At 45.6% G+C, this 25,000-nt stretch overlaps 1 protein-coding gene across 1 annotated transcript in view; it reads left to right on the top strand.

Moving 5' to 3' along the window:
• The window catches only part of LOC139388242 (dachsous cadherin-related 1b), a 239,018-nt gene that overhangs the window by 199,043 nt on the left and 14,975 nt on the right, over positions 1-25,000 (top strand). Inside the window, exons 22-28 of the mRNA XM_071134790.1 lie at positions 1,969-2,225; positions 7,256-7,462; positions 8,355-8,751; positions 14,706-14,819; positions 20,254-20,465; positions 20,657-20,811; positions 24,096-24,226. Coding sequence (XP_070990891.1) covers positions 1,969-2,225; positions 7,256-7,462; positions 8,355-8,751; positions 14,706-14,819; positions 20,254-20,465; positions 20,657-20,811; positions 24,096-24,226 — 1,473 coding nt within the window. The remainder of the gene's footprint in view (positions 1-1,968; positions 2,226-7,255; positions 7,463-8,354; positions 8,752-14,705; positions 14,820-20,253; positions 20,466-20,656; positions 20,812-24,095; positions 24,227-25,000) is intronic.

Raw genomic sequence — 25,000 nt, 5'->3', positions numbered from 1 at the left:
AGACATAGAGGACAGGATCACTGGTAAGACCTGGAGACATAGAGGACAGGATCACTTGTAAGACCTGTAGACATAGAGGACAGGATCACTGTTAAGACCTGGAGACATAGAGAACAGGATCACTGGTAAGACCTGGAGACATAGAGGACACGATCACTGGCAAGACCTGGAGACAGGATCACTGGTAAGACCTGGAGACAGGATCGCTGTTAAGACCTGGAGACATATAGGACAGGATCACTGGTAAGACCTGGAGACAGGATCACTGGTAAGACCTGGAGACAGGATCACTGGTAAAACCTGGAGACAGGATCACTGTTAAGACCTGGAGACATAGAGGACAGGATCACTGGTAAGACCTGGAGACAGGATCACTGGTAAGACCTGGAGACAGGATGACTGGTAAGACCTGGAGACAGGATCGCTGTTAAGACCTGGAGACATATAGGACAGGATCACTGGTAAGACCTGGAGACAGGATCACTGGTAAGACCTGGAGACAGGATCACTGGTAAAACCTGGAGACAGGATCACTGGTAAGACCTGGAGACATAGAGAACAGGATCACTGGTAAGACCTGGAGACAGGATCACTGTTAAGACCTGGAGACATAGAGGACAGGATCACTGGTAAGACCTGGAGACATAGAGGACAGGATCACTGGTAAGACCTGGAGACATAGAGAACAGGATCACTGGTAAGACCTGGAGACATAGAGAACAGGATCACTGGTAAGACCTGGAGACAGGATCACTGGTAAGACCTGGAGACAGGATCACTGGTAAGACCTGGAGACATAGAGAACAGGATCACTGGTAAGACCTGGAGACAGGATCACTGTTAAGACCTGGAGACATAGAGGACAGGATCACTGGTAAGACCTGGAGACAGGATCACTGGTAAGACCTGGAGACATAGAGGACAGGATCACTGTTAAGACCTGGAGACATAGAGAACAGGATCACTGGTAAGACCTGGAGACAGGATCACTGTTAAGACCTGGAGACATAGAGGACAGGATCACTGTTAAGACCTTGGGAGTGGGGCGGGGGTTTGTAAAAGAGTATGTTTTCATACCATAGGAGGGTCTCTGGAGGTTGACACCAGATCGTCTCTCTAGAGGTTGACACCAGATTTTCTCTAGAGGTTGACACCAGACTGTCTCTCTAGAGGTTGACACCAGTCCGTCTCTCTAGAGGTTGACACCAGATCGTCTCTCTAGAGGTTGACACCAGACCGTCTCTCTAGAGGTTGACACCAGACCGTCTCTCTAGAGGTTGACACCAGACCGTCTCTCTACAGGTTGACACCAGACCGTCTCTCTAGAGGTTGACACCAGATTGTCTCTCTAGAGGTTGACACCAGATCGTCTCTCTAGAGGTTGACACCAGATCGTCTCTCTAGAGGTTGACACTAGATCGTCTCTCTAGAGGTTGACACCAGTCCGTCTCTAGAGGTTGACACCAGATCATCTCTCTAGAGGTTGACACTAGATCGTCTCAAGAGGTTGACACCAGTCCGTCTCTAGAGGTTGACACCAGATCATTTCTAGAGGTTGACACCAGATCATCTCTAGAGGTTGACACCAGATCGTCTCTCTAGAGGTTGAAACCAGATCGTCTCTCTAGAGGTTGACACCAGATCGTCTCTAGAGGTTGACACCAGTCCGTCTCTAGAGGTTGACACCAGATCGTCTCTAGAGGTTGACATCAGATCATCTCTCTAGAGGTTGACACCAGATCGTGTCTCTAGAGGTTGACACCAGATTGTCTCTCTAGAGGTTGACACTAGATCGTCTCCCTAGAGGTTGACACCAGACCGTTTCTCATGAGCGACTCGATGATGATGAATAGATCTGATGTTCATGGACATTGAAAACTTCACTATCTGAACTATCTGAAATGAAATCTAGTCAATGTTACCTGGCGTCACCATGACAGCTGTCTCTCTGCTTCTACCCTCCTACAGCTGGAGACCCAGACGGGATCTTCCAACTCCATGTCAGTTCAGGGGCCCTGTCCACGTCTCGTCCCCTGGATCGGGAGCTGCGGGCAGGGTACAACCTGGAGGTGGTGGCCCTGGACCATGGTTCTCCTGCTCTGAGCAGCACAGCCACAGTGGAGGTGAAAGTGTTGGATGTAAATGACAACAGTCCGGCCTTCAGCAGCAGCAGCTACACCATAGACGTCTCAGAGGACGCTGCCCAGGGAACTACAGTCTTAGAGGTAAGATAGGATCATTTACGTTCAGATATGATGAAATACAATATTATTGCATCTCCACTTCCGTGTTGAGGTAAGATAAGGGTTCCAACTAAGTTAAAGATGCAACTAAAACCAAAACAATGTTATAGTGGCAGCTACACCATCAACAGTCTCAATTCAGTTCATTCAACATTTGAATGGGTGGTGAGGAGGTGTCATTGGTGGGATTTGTATTGATTGTATTGATTTTGCATGATGTCTATTTTGATGGTAATTAACATTTTTGAATCAGAGAGAGTAAAAAGAGACGAATATATTGATGAAAGTCACCTTGTCGTAGAGAGATTTACACGGTCATGAAAACATCACGCCAGGGTGAGCTCTACAGTACAGTACAGCTCTCCAGTAGAGCTTGGCAACGGGAGCGAAAGGACACTGTGTCCTGGTGTTGTTGCCGTTCATGTCCTCCCCATTGAGAATGTATGTATGTATCAAGGTGACATCTAGATGGCTATCAATATGAGTTATTTCTTGTGTAGGCTGCTATCCTACTTGAAATGAAATCATGGGAGGGGGTAAAAACGGACGCGTTAGCGACCGTCGTGACACAGATGCCCGGTGTCTGCCGACCTAAGGTGTTTCCCGCTCGGCGTCTGTATAGCGTTGTCATTGGCGATCGCCAACGTGGCCATTTTTTTTCTCTTGCGTGATTTTTTTATTTTTAAGTAAGATAGCAACAGAGGAGGCTGCTAAGGGGAGGAAGGCTCATAATAATGACTGGAATGGAGTCAATGGACTGGTATCAAAGACATCACACGTGGTTTCCACGTGGTTAATACCATTTCATTAACTCCGTCAGCTCCCGTTGGATATCATCCATAGTCCAGAGCTGCAGCTGCCCATACTTGAACCAATCATTCGCACCGGCTTATCTACTCGTTGTACAGCCCAATCAGCCACGTGAAACGGTCACGAGTGGCAACCAATCTGCCCAATCAGTTGATTTGCTTTCCATACACCACCTCCTCTTGACACACCAACTCGCCCATACTAAGGTCACCAAATTGGGCTGCAGTTACCCATACTAAGGTCACCATATTGGGCTGCAGTTACCCATACTAAGGTCACCATATTGGGCTGCAGTTACCCATACTAAGGTCACCAAATTGGGCTGCAGTTACCCATACTAAGGTCACCAAATTGGGCTGCAGTTACCCATACTAAGGTCACCATATTGGGCTGCAGTTACCCATACTAAGGTCACCAAATTGGGCTGCAGTTACCCATACTAAGGTCACCAAATTGGGCTGCAGTTACCCATACTAAGGTCACCATATTGGGCTGAAGTTACCCATACTAAGGTAACCATATTGGGCTGCAGTTACCCATACTAAGGTCACCAAATTGGGCTGCAGTTACCCATACTAAGGTCACCAAATTGGGCTGCAGTTACCCATACTAAGGTCACCATATGGGGCTGCAGATACCCATACTAGGGTCACCATATTGGGCTGCAGATACCCATACTAAGGTCACCATATTGGGCTGCAGATACCCATACTAAGGTCACCATATTGGGCTGCAGATACCCATACTAAGGTCACCAAATAGGGCTGCAGTTACCCATACTAAGGTCACCATATTGGGCTGCAGATACCCATACTAGGGTCACCATATTGGGCTGCAGATACCCATACTAAGGTCACCATATTGGGCTGCAGTTACCCATACTAAGGTCACCAAATTGGGCTGCAGTTACCCATACTAAGGTCACCATATTGGGCTGCAGACACCCATACTAAGGTCACCAAATAGGGCTGCAGTTACCCATACTAAGGTCACCATATTGGGCTGCAGATACCCATACTAGGGTCACCATATTGGGCTGCAGATACCCATACTAAGGTCACCATATTGGGCTGCAGTTACCCATACTAAGGTCACCATATTGGGCTGCAGTTACCCATACTAAGGTCACCCTAAGGTCACCATATTGGGCTGCAGTTACCCATACTAAGGTCACCATATTGGGGTGGTAGCATTAGGGGAGGGGTGGTAGAATTAGGGGAGGGGTGGTAAGGTTAGGGGAGGGGTGGTAGCGTTAGGGGAGGGGTGGTAGCGTTAGGGGAGGGGTGGTAGGGTTAGGGGAGGGGTGGTAGCGTTAGGGGAGGGGTGGTAGCGTTAGGGGAGGGGTGGTAGCGTTAGGGGAGGGGTGGTAGCATTAGGGGAGGGGTGGTAGCATTAGGGGAGGGGTGGTAGCGTTAGGGGAGGGGTGGTATGGTTAGGGGAGGGGTGGTATCATTAGGGGAGGGGTGGTAGCGTTAGGGGAGGGGTGGTAGGGTTAGGGGAGGGGTGGTAAGGTTAGGGGAGGGGTGGTATGGTTAGGGGAGGGGTGGTAGCGTTAGGGGAGGGGTGGTAGGGTTAGGGGAGGGGTGGTAGGGTTAGGGGAGGGGTGGTAGCGTTAGGGGAGGGGTGGTAGCATTAGGGGAGGGGTGGTAGAATTAGGGGAGGGGTGGTAGGGTTAGGGGAGTGGTGGTAGGGTTAGGGGAGGGGTGGTAGCATTAGGGGAGGGGTGGTTGGGTTAGGGGAGGGGTGGTATGGTTAGGGGAGGGGTGGTAGCGTTAGGGGAGGGGTGGTAGGGTTAGGGGAGGGGTGGTAGGGTTAGGGGAGGGGTGGTAGCGTTAGGGGAGGGGTGGTGGCGTTAGGGGAGGGGTGGTGGCATTAGGGGAGGGGTTGGTAGAATTAGGGGAGGGGTGGTAGGGTTAGGGGAGGGGTGGTAGGGTTAGGGGAGGGGTGGTAGGGTTAGGGGAGGGGTGGTAGCGTTAGGGGAGGGGTGGTAGGGTTAGGGGAGGGGTGGTAGCGTTAGAGGAGGGGTGGTAGCATTAGGGGAGGGGTGGTAGGGTTAGGGGAGGGGTGGTAGGGTTAGGGTAGGGGTGGTAGGGTTAGGGGAGGGGTGGTAGGGTTAGGGGAGGGGTGGTAGTGTTAGGGGAGGGGTGATAGCGTTAGGGGAGGGGTGATAGCGTTAGGGGAGGGGTGGTAGGGTTAGGGGAGGGGTGGTAGGGTTAGGGGAGGGGTGGTAGCATTAGGGGAGGGGTGGTAGCGTTAGGGGAGGGGTGGTAGCGTTAGGGGAGGGGTGGTAGCGTTAGGGGAGGGGTGGTAGGGTTAGGGGAAGGGTGGTAGCATTAGGGGAGGGGTGGTAGCGTTAGGGGAGGGGTGGTAGGGTTAGGGGAGGGGTGGTAGAATTAGGGGAGGGGTGGTAGCGTTAGGGGAGGGGTGGTAGGGTTAGGGGAGGGGTGGTAGCGTTAGGGGAGGGGTGGTAGGGTTAGGGGAGGGGTGGTAGGGTTAGGGGAGGGGTGGTAGGGTTAGGGGAGGGGTGGTAGCGTTAGGGGAGGGGTGGTAGGGTTAGGGGAGGGGTGGTAGCGTTAGGGGAGGGGTGGTAGGGTTGGGGGAGGGGTGGTAGGGTTAGGGGAGGGGTGGTAGGGTTAGGGGAGGGGTGGTAGGGTTAGGGGAGGGGTGGTAGCGTTAGGGGAGGGGTGGTAGGGTTGGGGGAGGGGTGGTAGGGTTAGGGGAGGGGTGGTAGGGTTAGGGGAGGGGTGGTAGCGTTAGGGGAGGGGTGGTAGCGTTAGGGGAGGGGTGGTAGCGTTAGGGGAGGGGTGGTAGGGTTAGGGGAGGGGTGGTAGCGTTAGGGGAGGGGTGGTAGGGTTAAGGGAGGGGTGGTAGCGTTAGGGGAGGGGTGGTAGGGTTAGGGGAGGGGTGGCAGCGTTAGGGGAGGGGTGGTAGGGTTAGGGGAGGGGTGGTAGCATTAGGGGAGCGGTGGTAGCATTAGGGGAGGGGTGGTAGGATTAGGGGAGGGGTGGTAGCGTTAGGGGAGGGGTGGTAGGGTTAGGGGAGGGGTGGTAGCATTAGGGGAGCGGTGGTAGCATTAGGGGAGGGGTGGTATGGTTAGGGGAGGGGTGGTAGCATTAGGGGAGGGGTGGTAGGGTTAGGGGAGGGGTGGTAGGGTTAGGGGAGGGGTGGTAGGGATAGGGGAGGGGTGGTAGGGTTAGGGGAGGGGTGGTAGGGTTAGGGGAGGGGTGGTAGCGTTAGGGGAGGGGTGGTAGGGCTAGGGGAGGGGTGGTAGGGTTAGGGGAGGGGTGGTAGGGTTAGGGGAGGGGTGGTAGCGTTAGGGGAGGGGTGGTAGGGTTAAGGGAGGGGTGGTAGCGTTAGGGGAGGGGTGGTAGGGTTAGGGGAGGGGTGGTAGCGTTAGGGGAGGGGTGGTAGGGTTAGGGGAGGGGTGGTAGCATTAGGGGAGCGGTGGTAGCATTAGGGGAGGGGTGGTACGGTTAGGGGAGGGGTGGTAGCGTTAGGGGAGGGGTGGTAGGGTTAGGGGAGGGGTGATAGCATTAGGGGAGCGGTGGTAGCATTAGGGGAGGGGTGGTATGGTTAGGGGAGGGGTGGTAGTATTAGGGGAGGGGTGGTAGGGTTAGGGGAGGGGTGGTAGGGTTAGGGGAGGGGTGGTAGGGATAGGGGAGGGGTGGTAGGGTTAGGGGAGGGGTGGTAGGGTTAGGGGAGGGGTGGTAGCGTTAGGGCAGGGGTGGTAGGGTTAGGGGAGGGGTGGTAGGGTTAGGGGAGGGGTGGTAGGGTTAGGGGAGGGGTGGTAGCGTTAGGGGAGGGGTGGTAGGGGAGGGGGAGGGGTGGTAGGGTTAGGGGAGGGGTGGTAGGGTTAGGGGAGGGGTGGTAGCGTTAGGGGAGGGGTGGTAGGGGAGGGGGAGGGGTGGTAGGGTTAGGGGAGGGGTGGTAGCGTTAGGGGAGGGGTGGTAGGGGAGGGGGAGGGGTGGTAGGGTTAGGGGAGGGGTGGTAGGGTTAGGGGACAATAATAAAGGAAAATATATTTTTAAAGGTGTGTGTGTGTATATACTGTACATATTTACAAAATATATATATGAGGGAGTGGAAATGATGCAGACAATTACATTGATGGAAGAAACAATATATCTGCAGTATTAAAGCTAGTTCATAATAGGTCCATAACTTTCAACAAGAAAAACAACTAATATTGGTGATGGCCACAGGTGACGGCCACAGACGCAGATGAGGGGGAGAACGGGAAGGTGCTGTATTTCCTGAGTCAGGAGGCTAGGGGCGCTTTCACCGTTGACGAAAACACTGGCTGTATTACAACGGCGTCGCCGGTGGACCGAGAGAAGAGGGCGTCGTACAGCTTCCGTGTGTTCGCTGTGGACCTGTCACCTGCAGAGCCCAGAAACACCTCGGCTCAGGTAACAGTGCCAAACGACAACACATCATTGATTTTTCAATAAATACTTTATGTGAAGGACAATATGTATTTTATATAGGCATACTACCTTCCTCAGAGGATAACTTTACCATCACATCTCCCTCAACCCTCTCTCCTCTTCTCTCTCCCAACCCTCTCTCCTCTTCTCTCTCCCAACCCTCTCTCCTCCCTCTCTCTCCCAACCCTCTCTCCTCCCTCTCTTTCCCAACCCTCTCTCCTCCCTCTCTCTCCCAACCCTCTCTCCTCCCTCTCTTTCCCAACCCTCTCTCCTCCCTCTCTTGCCTAACCCTCTCTCATCCCTCTCTTTCCCAACCCTCTCTCCTCCCTCTCTTTCCTAACCCTCTCTCCTCCCTCTCTTTCCTAACCCTCTCTCCTCCCTCTCTTTCCCAACCCTCTCTCCTCCCTCTCTTTCCTAACCCTCTGTCCTCGCTCTCTTTCCCAACCCTCTCTCCTCCCTCTCTTTCCTAACCCTCTCTCCTCCCTCTCTTTCCCAACCTTCTCTCCTCCCTCTCTTTCCCAACCCTCTCTCCTCCCTCTCTTTCCTAACCCTCTCTCCTCCCTCTCTTTCCTAACCCTCTCTCCTCCCTCTCTTTCCTAACCCTCTCTCCTCCCTCTCTTTCCTAACCCTCTCTCCTCCCTCTCTTTCCTAACCATCTCTCCTCCCTCTCTTTCCCAACCCTCTCTCCTCCCTCTCTTTCCCAACCCTCTCTCCTCCCTCTCTTTCCCAACCCTCTCTCCTCCCTCTCTTTCCTAACCCTCTCTCCTCCCTCTCTTTCCTAACCCTCTCTCCTCCCTCTCTTTCCTAACCCTCTCTCCTCCCTCTCTTTCCCAACCCAAACCCCCTTTTCATTCTCCGCTTCTTCGTAACCCAGGTAACCGTGACGATCCTGGACATAAACGACAACGCTCCATTCTTCATCCAAGACCCCCTCGTTGTTGAGGTCTTGGCCAGCCAATCACATCGGGTCCTGGCCACCATGCGGGCCGAGGACAAGGACTTTGGCGCCAACGGCTCTGTGTTCTACCGTTTTGCCGGTCCAGTGAGGGGTTTCAGCATCAACTCCCTAACAGGGGAGATCCAGGGGACAGAGGGGATAGACAGGCTGAGTCAGGCCCAGAGGACCCTCATGGTGGAGGCTATGGACCAGGGAACCCCGGCCCAGTCCAGCCTGGGGGTGGTGGTGGTCTATGTGAAGGAACAGGTGTATACAGGCATCAGGTTCTCAAGGAACGCCAGAGACGTCAGCATACAGGAGAACGCCGCCAAAGGTTTGTGGTAACCTTATTTGGATAGTCCCATCTGTAGATGCTCAACTCACTATCAATAGACTAGACTGTCGGTAACACGTCATCTTGGGGCGGCAGCGTAGCCTAGTGGTTAGAGCGTTGGTCTAGTAACTGGAAGGTTGCAAGTTCAAATTCCCGAGCTGACAAGGTACAAATCTGTCGTTCTGCGCCTAAACAGGCAGTTAACCCACTGTTCCTAGGCCGTCATTGAAAATAAGAATTGGTTCTTAAACTGACTTGCCAAATAAAATAATGTTGTTACTCAGAATTCTGTTGATATTCTGTTGACATTAGATTGGATTCTCTTCATGTTCAATTTATTTCTGTTCATGTTCTGTTGACGTTCGATTGGATTATGTTCTGTTGGATTCTGTTTACGTTCTTTTGGATTCTTTTTACGTTCTTTTTGGTTCTGTTGACATTCTATTGGGTTCTGTTGGATTCTGTTCATGTTCTGTTGACGTTCTGTTGGATTCTGTTGAAGTTCTGTTATATTCAGTTGGATTCTGTTGACATTCTGCTGGATGCTGTTCATGTTCTGTTTACGTTCTTTTGGATTCTGTTGACGTTCTATTGGGTTCTGTTGACGTTCTATTGGGTTCTGTTGACGTGATAGGGAGATTCCACGCCAGCGGGAGCAGAAAATATTGTTGGTATCTGATTTTTCTGTACATTCTCACGTAGAAACGTAATTGGGTGAAAAGATGTTTGAAATGCCTTTTACATTTCTATCACAAACCATTTTGTAGAAAATCATGATGAAAGTGGCCAATTCAGTCCCTTTTTAGACCTACGCTATGATCCGTGAACCGAAAATAGATTCAAAGGTAACTCCCTCTGCAGGTGACTTGATGAGCGTGCAATCATAATGGAGGGCTCTGATTGGTTAATGACCTATCACGTAAATGTCTCTGTATCGAATGGGTCACATTATTAAAAGTACCAGAGAGCACCACTCTGGAATATTGACGTGTTTGAAGATTATATAGTTACAAACAATATATATATATATATATATATATATAAAAAAATGTTAAGTTAAAACAGGTAGTGTTTAGATTTTCTATGTTAAATAAAGAAATGTGAAAAAATTTGTATTTCAGAATCTAGACATACTCCGTATTTGAGCAACATTATAAGGACTATAACGACACCAAGATGTTGTCTGGTTCACAGGTCATAGGGTCTTACAGAAGGCATGTACAGGTCTGGTTCACAGGTCATAGGGTCTTACAGAAGGCATGTACACGTCTGGTTCACAGGTCATAGGGTCTTACAGAAGGCATGTACAGGTCTGGTTCACAGGTCAGAGGGTCTTACAGAAGGCATGTACAGGTCTGGTTCACAGGTCATAGGGTCTTACAGAAGGCATGTACAGGTCTGGTTCACAGGTCATAGGGTCTTACAGAAGGCATGTACAGGTCTGGTTCACAGGTCATAGGGTCTTACAGAAGGCATGTACAGGTCTGGTTCACAGGTCATAGGGTCTTACAGAAGGCATGTACAGGTCTAAAACGAGACTGAAAGGGTCACTTTCATCATGATTTTCCACAACACTGTTGACGCTCTATCGGGTTCTGTTGACGTTCTATCGGGTTCTATTGGGTTCTGTTTATGTTCTATCAGGTTCTGTTGACGTTCTGTCAGGTTCTGTTGATGATCTATCGTGTTCTGTAGACGTTCTTTTAGGTTCTGTTGACGTTCTATCAGGTTCTGTTGACGATCTGTCGTGTTCTGCTGACGTTCTTTTAGGTTCTGTTGACGTTCGATCAGGTTCTGTTGACGTTCTATTAGAATCTGTTGACGATCTATCGGGTTCTGACATTGGGTTCTGTTGATGTGACATTGGGTTCTGTTGACGTGACATTGGGATCTGTTGATGTGACATTGGGTTCTGTGGATGTGACATTGGGTTCTGTTGATGTGACATTGGGATCTGTTGATGTGACATTGGGATCTGTTGATGTGACATTGGGTTCAGGAATGAGATTTGTGCAGTAGCCCTAATACATTATCACAGCATATTGGCTATATGCCTGGTCTAATACATTATCACAGGATATTGGCTATATGCCTGGTCTAATACATTATCACAGGATATTGACATATGCCTGGTCTAATACATTATCACAGCATATTGGCTATATGCCTGGTCTAATACATTATCACAGGATATTGACATATGTCTGGCCTAATACATTATCACAGCTTATTGACTATATGTCTGGCCTAATACATTATCACAGACTATATGCCTGGTCTAATACATTATCGCAGACTATATGCCTGGTCTAATACATTATCTCAGACTATATGCCTGGTCTAATACATTATCACAGACTATATGTCTGGCCTGATACATTACCACAGACTATATGTCTGGCCTAATACATTATCGAAGATCTAATACATTATCACAAACTATATGCCTGATCTAATACATTATCACAGACTATATGTCTGGTCTAATAGATTATCTCAGAATATTGACTATATGTCTGGTCTAATACATTATCTCAGCATATTGACTATATGCCTGGTCTAATTATTATCACTGACTATATGCCTGGTCTAATACATTATCAAAGACTATATGTCTGGTCTAATACATGATCACAGACTATATGTCTGGTCTAATACATTATCACAGCATATTGACTATATGCCTGGTCTAATACATTGTCTCAGACTATATGTCTGGCCTAATACATTATCACAGACTATATGTCTGGTCTAATACATTATCACAGCATATTGACTATATGTCTGGTCTAATACATAATCACAGCATATTGACTATATGCCTGGTCTAATACATTATCTCAGACTATATGTCTGGCCTAATACATTATCACAGCTTATTGACTATATGTCTGGCCTAATACATTATCACAGACTATATGCCTGGTCTAATACATTATCTCAGACTATATGCCTGGTCTAATACATTATCACAGACTATATGTCTGGCCTGATACATTATCACAGACTATATGTCTGGCCTAATACATTATCGAAGATCTAATACATTATCACAAACTATATGCCTGATCTAATACATTATCACAGACTATATGTCTGGTCTAATAGATTATCTCAGAATATAGACAATATGTCTGGTCTAATACATTATCACAGCATATTGACTATATGTCTGGCCTAATACATTATCACAGACTATATGCCTGGTCTAATACATTATCGCAGGATATTGACTATATGCCTGGTCTAATACATTATCACAGCATATTGACTATATGTCTGGCCTAATACATTATCACAGACTATATGCCTGGTCTAATACATTATCGCAGGATATTGACTATATGCCTGGTCTAATACATTATCACAGGATATTGGCTATATGCCTGGCCTAATACATTATCACAGCATATTGACTATATGCCTGGTCTAATACATTATCACAGGATATTGACTATATGCCTGGCCTAATACATTATCACAGGATATTGACTATATGCCTGGCCTAATACATTATCACAGCATATTGACTATATGCCTGGTCTAATACATTATCTCAGACTATATGTCTGGCCTAATACATTATCACAGACTATATGTCTGGTCTAATACATTCTCACAGCATATTGACTATATGTCTGGTCTAATACATTATCACAGCATATTGACTATATGCCTGGTCTAATACATTATCTCAGACTATATGTCTGGCCTAATACATTATCACAGCTTATTGACTATATGTCTGGCCTAATACATTATCACAGACTATATGCCTGGTCTAATACATTATCACAGACTATATGCCTGGTCTAATACATTATCACAGACTATATGTCTGGCCTGATACATTACCACAGACTATATGTCTGGCCTAATACATTATCGAAGATCTAATACATTATCACAAACTATATGCCTGATCTAATACATTATCACAGACTATATGTCTGGTCTAATAGATTATCTCAGAATATTGACTATATGTCTGGTCTAATACATTATCTCAGCATATTGACTATATGCCTGGTCTAATTATTATCACTGACTATATGCCTGGTCTAATACATTATCAAAGACTATATGTCTGGTCTAATACTTGATCACAGACTATATGTCTGGTCTAATACATTATCACAGCATATTGACTATATGCCTGGTCTAATACATTATCTCAGACTATATGTCTGGCCTAATACATTATCACAGACTATATGTCTGGTCTAATACATTATCACAGCATATTGACTATATGTCTGGTCTAATACATAATCACAGCATATTGACTATATGCCTGGTCTAATACATTATCTCAGACTATATGTCTGGCCTAATACATTATCACAGCTTATTGACTATATGTCTGGCCTAATACATTATCACAGACTATATGCCTGGTCTAATACATTATCTCAGACTATATGCCTGGTCTAATACATTATCACAGACTATATGTCTGGCCTAATACATTATCGAAGATCTAATACATTATCACAAACTATATGCCTGATCTAATACATTATCACAGACTATACGTCTGGTCTAATAGATTATCTCAGAATATTGACTATATGTCTGGTCTAATACATTATCTCAGCATATTGACTATATGTCTGGTTTAATATATTACCACAGAATATTGACTAGTGTCTGGCCTAATACATTATCACAGCATATTGACATTATGCCTGGTCTAAGACATTATCACAGCATATTGACTATATGTCTGGCCTAATACATTATCACAGACTATATGCCTGGTCTAATACATTATCACAGGATATTGACTATATGCCTGGTCTAATACATTATCACAGGATATTGGCTATATGCCTGGCCTAATACATTATCACAGCATATTGGCTATATGCCTGGTCTAATACATTATCACAGGATATTGGCTATATGCCTGGCCTAATACATTATCACAGGATATTGGCTATATGCCTGGTCTAATACATTATCACAGGATATTGGCTATATGCCTGGTCTAATACATTATCACAGGATATTGACATATGCCTGATATAATACATTATCACAGCATATTGACTATATGCCTGGTCTAATACATTATCACAGGATATTGACATATGCCTGGTCTAATACATTATCACAGCATATTGGCTATATGCCTGGCCTAATACACTATCACAGCCTATTGGCTATATGCCTGGCCTAATACATTATCACAGCATATTGGCTATATGCCTGGCCTAATACACTATCACAGCATATTGACTATATGCCTGGTCTAATACATTATCACAGCATATTGACTATTTGCCTGGCCTAATACACTATCACAGCATATTGGTTATATGCCTGGTCTAATACATTATCACAGCATATTGACTATATGCCTGGTCTAATTATTATCACTGACTATATGCCTTGTCTAATACATTATCAAAGACTATATGTCTGGTCTAATACATGATCACAGACTATATGTCTGGTCTAATAAATTATCACAGCATATTGACTATATGCCTGGTTTAATACATTATCTCAGACTATATGTCTGGCCTAATACATTATCACAGACTATATGTCTGGTCTAATACATTATCACAGCATATTGACTGTATGCCTGGTCTAATACATTATCTCAGACTATATGTCTGGCCTAATACATTATCACAGCTTATTGACTATATGTCTGGCCTAATACATTATCACAGACTATATGCCTGGTCTAATACATTATCACAGACTATATGCCTGGTCTAATACATTATCTCAGACTATATGCCTGGTCTAATACATTATCACAGGATATTGACTATATGGGAAGAGCGACCTGTCGGTTTACGATTGTTCCGTTGGTGACCACCGTGTGTCAATGTTATGTTGGGTTCTGTTCATGTTTTATTGGATTCTGGTTGAAATACATAACCTTCCTGCCTGGTAACGTTGTACTCTGTGTGTCTTAATAACCTGTCTCTCTGCAGGTACGGCTGTAGCTCAGGATCAGGCCCAGTACCCTGATGGAACAAGAAGAGGGATCAGCTATAGTCTCTTCTCTGGAAACAGACTGCAGGCCTTCAGCATCGGCACTAGCACAGGTACCTTAGAGATCACAGGAGGTTGGAGGGGAGGGGAGGGGGGGGGGGGGCACCTTAATTGGGGAGGACGGGCACTTAGTAGGCTGGAGCGGAATATTTGGAAAGATATCAACAGTATCAAACACGTGGTTTCCATGGTTTCCATGTGTTTGATGCCATTCTGTTTGCTCCGTTCCAGACATTATTATGAGCCGTCTTCCCCTCAGCAGCTTCCAATGGGAGAGATACTTCACAGATACTAACTACAGCACTCACAGAGTTAATATTACTGTACTACATCACTCACTGAGTTAATATTACTGTACTACATCACTCACAGAGTTAATATTACTGTACTACAACACTCACAGAGTTAATATTACTGTACTACAACACTCACAGAGTTAATAGTACTGTACTACAACACTCACAGAGTTAATAGTACTGTACTACATCACTCACAGAGTTAATATTACCATACTACAACACTCACAGAGTTAATATTACTGTACTACAACACTCACAGAGTTAATATTACTGTACTACATCACTCACTGAGTTAATATTACTGTACTACATCACTCACTGAGTTAATATTACTGTACTACATCACTCACAGAGTTAATATTACTGTTCTACATAACTCACAGAGTTAATATTACTGTACTACATCACTCACAGAGTTAATATTACCATATTACAACACTCACAGAGTTAATATTACTGTACTACAACACTCACAGAGTTAATATTACTGTACTACATCACTCACTGAGTTAATATTACTGTACTACATCACTCACTGAGTTAATATTACTGTACTACATCACTCACAGAGTTAATATTACTGTACTACAACACTCACAGAGTTAATATTACTGTACTACAACACTCACAGAGTTAATAGTACTGTACTACAACACTCACAGAGTTAATAGTACTATACTACATCACTCACAGAGTTAATATTACCATACTACAACACTCACAGAGTTAATATTACTGTACTACAACACTCACAGAGTTAATATTACTGTACTACATCACTCACTGAGTTAATATTACTGTACTACATCACTCACTGAGTTAATATTACTGTACTACATCACTCACAGAGTTAATATTACTGTTCTACATAACTCACAGAGTTAATATTACTGTACTACATCACTCACAGAGTTAATATTACCATACTACAACACTCACAGAGTTAATATTACCGTACTACAACACTCACAGAGTTAATATTACTGTACTACATCACTCACTGAGTTAATATTACTGTACTACATCACTCACTGAGTTAATATTACTGTACTACATCACTCACAGAGTTAATATTACTGTACTACAACACTCACAGAGTTAATATTACTGTACTACAACACTCACAGAGTTAATAGTACTGTACTACAACACTCACAGAGTTAATAGTACTGTACTACAACACTCACAGAGTTAATAGTACTGTACTACAACACTCACAGAGTTAATAGTACTGTACTACAACACTCACAGAGTTAATATTACCATACTACAACACTCACAGAGTTAATAGTACTATACTACAATATTTAGAGTTAATAGTACTGTACTACATCACTCACAGAGTTAATAGTACTGTACTACAACACACAGAGTTAATAGTACTATACTACAATACTTAGAGTTAATAGTACTGTACTACATCACTCACAGGGTTAATAGTACTGTACTACATCACTCACAGAGTTAATAGTACTGTACTACAACACTCCTCGGGTTAACAACACATTATAGAGGAATCCGACTCTTCTCTGTAAACAGACAGTGAACGCAGTGGGGACATGCACTACATGACCAAAGTATGTGGACACCTGCTCATCGAACATCTCATTCCAAAATCATGGGCATTAATATGGAGTTGGTCCCTCCTTTGCTACTGTAACAGCCTCCACTCTTCTGAGAAGGTGTTCCACTAGAATGTTGGAACATTGCTGTAGTAGACTTGCTAGACTTGCTTCTATTCAGCCACAAGAGCATTAGTGAGGTCGGGCACTGATGTTGGGTGATTAGGCGCGTAGTCTGTGTTCAAATTCATCACAAAGGTGTTCGGTGGGGTTGAGGTCAGGGCTCTTTGCAGGCCAGTCAGGTTCTTCCACACTAATCACGACAAACCATTTCCGTTTGAACCTCGCCTTGTGCACGGAGGCATTGTCATGCTGAAACAGGAAAGGGTCTTCCCCGAACTTTTGCCACAAAGTTGGAAGCACAGAATCGTCTAGAATGTCATTGTATGCTGTAGCGTTAAGATTTTCCTTCGCTGGAACTAAGGGGCCCGAACCATGAAAAACAGCCCCAGACTATTATTCTTCCTCCACCAAACTTTACAGTTGGCACTCTGCATTGGGGAGGGTAGCGTTCTCCTGGCATTTGTCCGTCAGACTGCCAGATAGTGAAGCGTTGCTTCCAGAGGCAGTTTGGAACTCGGTAGTGAGTTTTGCAAAAGAGGACAAACGATTTTGACGTGCTTCAGAAGTCGACGTTCCCGTTCCGTGAGCTTGTGTGGCCTACCACTTCGCTGCTGAGCCGTTGTTGCTCCCAGACGTTTCTACGTCACAATAACAGCACTTACTGTTGACCGGGGGCAGCTCAAGCAGGGTAGAAATTTCACAAACTCACTTGTTGCAAAGGTGGCATCCTATGACGGTGCCACGTTGAAAGTCATTGAGCTCTTCAGTAAGGCAATTCAACTGCCAATGCTTGTCTATGGAGATTGCATGGCTGTGTGCTCGATTTTATACACTTGTCAGCAATGGGTGTGACTGAAACAGTCAAATCCACTAATTTGAAGGAGTGTCCACATACTTTTGTTTATATAGTGTAGTGTATATCTCTTCTGCTTTATAAGCTCTGTCTTTATGAATACCTGCTTGTATATATAGTGTATTGTATATATAGTGTATATATAGTGTACTCTATATATAGTGTACTGTATATATAGTGTATTGTGTATATTTAGTGTATTGTATATATAGTGTGTATTGTATATATAGTGTGTATTGTATTGTATTGTGTGTTGTGTATATATAGTGTACTGTATATATAGTGTACTGTATATATCGTGTACTGTGTATATAGTGTAGTGTGTGTATATATGGTGTATTGTGTATATAAAGTGTGTTGTAAATATAGTGTACTCTATATATAGTGTATTGCATATATAGTGTATTACGTATATATAGTGTACTGTATATATAGTGTATTCTGTATATATAGTGTACTGTATATATAGTGTACTGTATATATAGTGTGTTGTATATATAGTGTACTGTATATATAGTGTATTGTATATATAGTGTATTGTATATTTAGTGTATTGTGTATATATAGTGTATTGTGAATATAGTGTATTGTGTGTATATATAGTGTATTGTATATATAGTGTACTGTATATATAGTGTACTGTATATATAGTGTATTGTATATATATTATATTGTATATATAGTGTACTGTATATATATTGTATTGTGTATATATAGTGTACTGTATATGTAGTGTATATATAATGTACTGTATGTATATAGTGTATTGTATATATATTGTATTGTATATATAGTGTACTGTATATATAGTGTACTGTATATATAGTGTATTGTATATATATTATATTGTATATATAGTGTACTGTATATATATTGTATTGTGTATATATAGTGTACTGTATATGTAGTGTATATATAATGTACTGTATATATATAGTGTATTGTATATATATTGTATTGTGTGTATATATAGTGTACTGTATATATATTGTATTGTGTATATATAGTGTACTGTATATGTAGTGTATATATAATGTACTGTATGTATATAGTGTATTGTATATATATTGTATTGTGTATATATAGTGTACTGTATGTCTAGAGTTTATGCTCACCATGTACTATCTGTTCCAGTGTTCTAATAAGATCATAGAAGTCACCATACCCCATCGCCCCCCACCATACCCCACCATACCCCACCGCCCCCCACCATACCCCACCGCCCCCCACCATACCCCACCGCCCCCCACCATACTCCACCATACTCCACCATACTCCACCATACACCACCATACTCCACCATACTCCACCATACTCCACCGCCCCCCACCATACTCCACCGCCCCCCATCATACTCCACCACCCCTCACCATACTCCACCACCCCTCACCATACTCCACCATACTCCACCATACTCCACCACCCCTCACCATACTCCACCATACTCCACCACCCCTCACCATACTCCATCGCCCCCCACCATACTCCACCGACCCCCACCATACTCCACCATACTCCACCATACTCCACCATACTCCACCAAAACCCCCCTAACCATACTCCACCACCCCCCACCATACTCCACCGCCCCCCACCATACACCACCGCCCCCCACCATACTCCACCACCCCCCGCCATACTCCGCCATACTCCACCATACTCCACCATACTCCACCATACTCCACCACCCCCCACCATACTCCACCATACTCCACCACCCTTTACCATACTCCATCGCCCCCCCACCATACTCCACCACCCCTCACCATACTCCACCATACTCCACCATACTCCACCACCCCCCACCATACACCACCACCCCCCACCATACTCCACCATACTCCACCATACACCACCACCCCCCACCATACTCCACCATACTCCACCATACTTCGCCATACTCCACCATACTCCGCCACCCCCCACCATACTCCACCATACTCCACCACCCCCCACCATACCCCACCACCCCTCACCATACTCCACCATACTCCGCCATACTCCACCCCCCCCCCCCCCCCCCCATACTCCATCATACTCCGCCACCCCCCACCATACTCCACCATACTCCACCGCCCCCCACCATACTCCACCACCCCTCACCATACTGCACCATACTCCACCATACTCCACCGTCCCCCGCCATACTCCATCGCCCCCCGCCATACTCCACCACCCCTCACCATACTCCACCACCCCCCACCATACTCCACCACCCCCCGCCATACTCCATCGCCCCCCACCATACTCCACCACCCCCCGCCATACTCCATCGCCCCCCACCATACTCCACCACCCCCCGCCATACACCACCACCCCCCACCATACTCCACCACCCCTCACCATACTCCACCACCCCCCACCATACACCACCATACACCACCATACACCACCATACACCACCATACTCCACCATTCTCCCCCATGCTCCACCATACTCCACCATACTCCACCACCCCCCACCATACACCACCATACACCACCATTCTCCCCCATACTCCACCATACTCCACCACCCCCCACCATACACCACCATACTCCACCATTCTCCCTCATGCTCCACCATACTCCTAACCCTCTCACTGTCTCTCAGCTCTCCCTTACCACTTAATCACCTGTCCCTCTCCCTGTCCCTCTCCCTGTCCCCCAGGTGAAATCTGGGTTCAGAGGTCGTTGGGTCTGGACTTTGAGGACACTCCGCGACTCCGCCTGGTAGTGAAGGCTGAGACGGCTTCGTCCAGCTCCTTCATGGCCGTCAACCTGATCCTGCAGGACATCAATGACAACCTGCCACGCTTCCAGCTCCAGAACTATGTAGCCTACATGAGAGAGGCCCAGGGTTACGACATGCCAATCATACAGGTATGGAGGACAATAGCAGGCACACACACACACACACACACACACACAAGCACACACACACAAACACACACACACACACACACACACACACACACACACGCACACGCACACGCACACGCACACACACACACGTACACTCTCTCACAGGAACACACACTCACTCTCCCGCTACTTCCTGTCTCATCTGTCAGGTGGTGGCAGAGGACGTGGACCAGGGGCAGAACGGTCAGGTGACCTACTCTATCCAATCATCAGGAGGCATGAGCGGCCTGTTCAAGATCGACCCTGTCACGGGAAGCATCACCACCGCCGCCATCATGGACAGAGAGATCTGGACTCAGACCAGGTGAGGGGATAATGGTGTGTGTGTGTGGCAGAGAGATCTGGACTCAGACCAGGTGAGGGGATAATGGTGTGTGTGTGTGGCAGAGAGATCTGGACTCAGACCAGGTGAGGGGATAATGGTGTGTGTGTGTGGCAGAGAGATCTGGACTCAGACCAGGTGAGGGGATAATGGTGTGTGTGTGTGTGTGTGTGTGGCATAGAGATCTGGACTCAGACCAGGTGAGGGGATAATGGTGTGTGTGTGTGTGTGTGGCAGAGAGATCTGGACTCAGACCAGGTGAGGGGATAATGGTGTGTGTGTGTAGCAGAGAGATCTGGACTCAGACCAGGTGAGGGGATAATGGTGTGTGTGTGGCAGAGAGATCTGGACTCAGACCAGGTGAGGGGATAATGGTGTGTGTGTGCCAAATACAGCATAACACAGCTCAATACAGCATAGTGCAGCCCAATACAGCCGAATAGAGCCCAATACAGCATAGTGCAGCCCAAAACAGCATAATACAGCCCAATATAGCCGAATAGAGCCCAATACAGCCCAATACAGCATGATACGGCCCAATACAGCCCAATACAGCATAGTGCAGCCCAATACAGCCGAATAGAGCCCAATACAGGATAGTGCGGCTCAATATAGCCCAATACAGCCTAATAGAGCCCAATACAGCCCAATACAGCCCAGCAGAGCCCAATACAGCTCAGCAGAGCCCAATACAGCCCAGCAGAGCCCAATACAGCCCAATACAGCCCAATAGAGCCCAATAGAGCCCAATACAGCCCAATAGAGCCCAATACAGCCCAATAGAGCCCAATACAGCCCAATAGAGCCCAATGCAGCCCAATACAGCCCAACACACCCTCCTCTTTCTTTCTTTTAAAATTCCATCCCTTATTTCTAAGTTGCCCTGAACTAGCTCACCAGATTCACCTTATCAAGGGATTGACGATAAGCAGACGAGTTGCATCAGGTGTGCTAGATGTGGAATATTTTAAAAAATCTAATTCATGGAACGGCTAGGTGTCCCTGAGGAGTGGTTTGAAAAAACCTCTGGTTCAGATCAAAAGTAGGTGTGTTCAAACTCTACCAGGTCCTGATTTACTGCTGTTTTCCCCTTCTATCTGATACTTCATCCACCTCATGTCCCAGGTCTTAATCACTTCCTGATTATAGGGGAAGAATGGGAAAAAAAAGCAGTGGAACTGGCTGCAAGGTGTAGCTAGTGTATGAATGAATGGGCAAGAGAGTAACGTACAACCTCAACCTCAGACCATCACACTGACTAATGAACCTCAACCTCAAACCATCACACTGAGTAATGAACCTCAACCTCAAACCATCACACTGAGTAATGAACCTCAGACCATCACACTGAGTAATGAACCTCAGACCATCACACTGAGTAATGAACCTCAACCTTAACCTCAGACCATCACACTGAGTAATGAACCTCAACCTCAACCTCAAACCATCACACTGAGTAATAAACCTCAACCTCAAACCATCACACTGAGTAATGAACCTCACACCATCACACTAAGTAATGAACCTCAGACCATAACACTGAGTAATGAACCTAAACCTCAAACCATCACACTGAGTAATGAACCTCAACCTCAACCCATCACACTGAGTAATGAACCTCAACCTCAACCCATCACACTGAGTAAAGAACCTCAACCTCAACCCATCACACTGAGTAATCAACCTCAACCTCAGGCCATCACACTGAATAATGAACCTCAACCTCAGACCATCACACTGAGTAACCAACCTTAACTTCAACCTCAAACCATCACACTGGGTAATGAACCTCAACCTCAAACCATCACACTGAGTAATCAACCTCAGACCATCACACTGAGTAATCAACCTCAACCTCAGACCATCACACTGAGTAATGAACCTCAACCTCAGACCATCACACTGAATAATGAACCTCAACCTCAGACCATCACACTGAATAATGAACCTCAACCTCAGACCATCACACTGAGTAATGAACCTCAACCTCAGACCATCACACTGAGTAATGAACCTCAACCTCAACCCATCACACTGAGTAATGAACCTCAACCTCAGACCATCACACTGAATAATGAACCTCAACCTCAGACCATCACACTGAGTAACCAACCTTAACTTCAACCTCAAACCATCACACTGAGTAATCAACCTCAGACCATCACACTGAGTAATCAACCTCAGACCATCACACTGAGTAATGAACCTCAGACCATCACACTGAGTAATGAACCTCAGACCATCACACTGAGTAATGAACCTCAACCTCAAACCATCACATTGAGTAATCAACCTCAGACCATCACACTGAGTAATGAACCTCAGACCATCACACTGAGTAATGAACCTCAACCTCAGACCATCACACTGAGTAATGAACCTCAACCTCAGACCATCACACTGAGTAACCAACCTTAACTTCAACCTCAAACCATCACACTGGGTAATGAACCTCAACCTCAAACCATCACACTGAGTAATCAACCTCAGACCATCACACTGAGTAATCAACCTCAACCTCAGACCATCACACTGAGTAATGAACCTCAACCTCAGACCATCACACTGAATAATGAACCTCAACCTCAGACCATCACACTGAATAATGAACCTCAACCTCAGACCATCACACTGAGTAATGAACCTCAACCTCAGACCATCACACTGAGTAATGAACCTCAACCTCAACCCATCACACTGAGTAATGAACCTCAACCTCAGACCATCACACTGAATAATGAACCTCAACCTCAGACCATCACACTGAGTAACCAACCTTAACTTCAACCTCAAACCATCACACTGAGTAATGAACCTCAACCTCAAACCATCACACTGAGTAATCAACCTCAGACCATCACACTGAGTAATCAACCTCAGACCATCACACTGAGTAATGAACCTCAGACCATCACACTGAGTAATGAACCTCAGACCATCACACTGAGTAATGAACCTCAACCTCAAACCATCACATTGAGTAATCAACCTCAGACCATCACACTGAGTAATGAACCTCAGACCATCACACTGAGTAATGAACCTCAACCTCAGACCATCACACTGAGTAATGAACCTCAACCTCAGACCATCACACTGAGTAACCAACCTTAACTTCAACCTCAAACCATCACACTGAGTAATGAACCCCAACCTCAACCTCAAACCATCACACTGATTAATTAACCCCAACCTCAGACCATCACACTGAGAAATGAACCTCAGACCATCACACTGATGATTGTTTTGTTTTGTCTTGGCGAAAGGCTGGTCGTCACAGCGACGGACAGGGGCAGCCCGCGATTGGCCGGTTCGGCCACACTCACAGTGATCATCGTAGACCTCAACGACAACAGTCCAACAATCCCTCTGCCCCGGGAGGTCCGCATTCCTGAGAGTGAGTCACCTTTGCCCTTTGCTCTTTGACCTGTACGATGATATGTCTTTATTTCCAATAGGCCACTTTACATAGTACAAGACTCATGTACAGTAACATTCAGAACGTATTCAGACCCCTTGACCGTTTCCACATTTTGTTACGTTTACAGCCTTATTCTAAAATGTATTAAATATATTTTTCCCCTCATAAATCTACACACAATACCCCATAATGACAAAGCGAAAACAGGTTTTTAGAAATGTTTGCAAATGTATTGAAAATAAAAAACTGAAATAACTTTTTCACGTAAGTATTCAGACCCTTTCCAACAACTAGATTGGTATTTTGGTATTTTATTAGGATCCCCATTAGCTTTTGCAAAAGCAACAGCTACTCTTCCTGGAGTCCACACAGAACACAGGATACACAACAAGACACATGACATAATACAGAACATCAATAGACATGAACAGCTCAAGGACAGAACTACATACAATTTTTAAAAAGGCACATGTAGCCTACATATCAGTACATACACACAAACTGTCTAGGTCAAATAGGGGAGAGGCGTTGTGCCGTGTTGCTTTATCTGTTTATGAAACCAGGTTTGCTGTTTATTTGAGTAATATGGAAGGGAGTTCATTGCAATAAGGCCTATATATATATATATATATATATATATATATATATATATATATATATATATATATATATATATATATATTGGAGTCCACCTGTGGTAAATTCAGTTGATTGGACATGATTTAGAAAGGCACACACCTGTCTATATAA

Source organism: Oncorhynchus clarkii, chromosome 29 (assembly GCF_045791955.1).
Source record: "Oncorhynchus clarkii lewisi isolate Uvic-CL-2024 chromosome 29, UVic_Ocla_1.0, whole genome shotgun sequence".
Taxonomy (NCBI): domain Eukaryota; kingdom Metazoa; phylum Chordata; class Actinopteri; order Salmoniformes; family Salmonidae; genus Oncorhynchus; species Oncorhynchus clarkii.
This window is presented reverse-complemented; position numbering and strand designations above follow the sequence as displayed.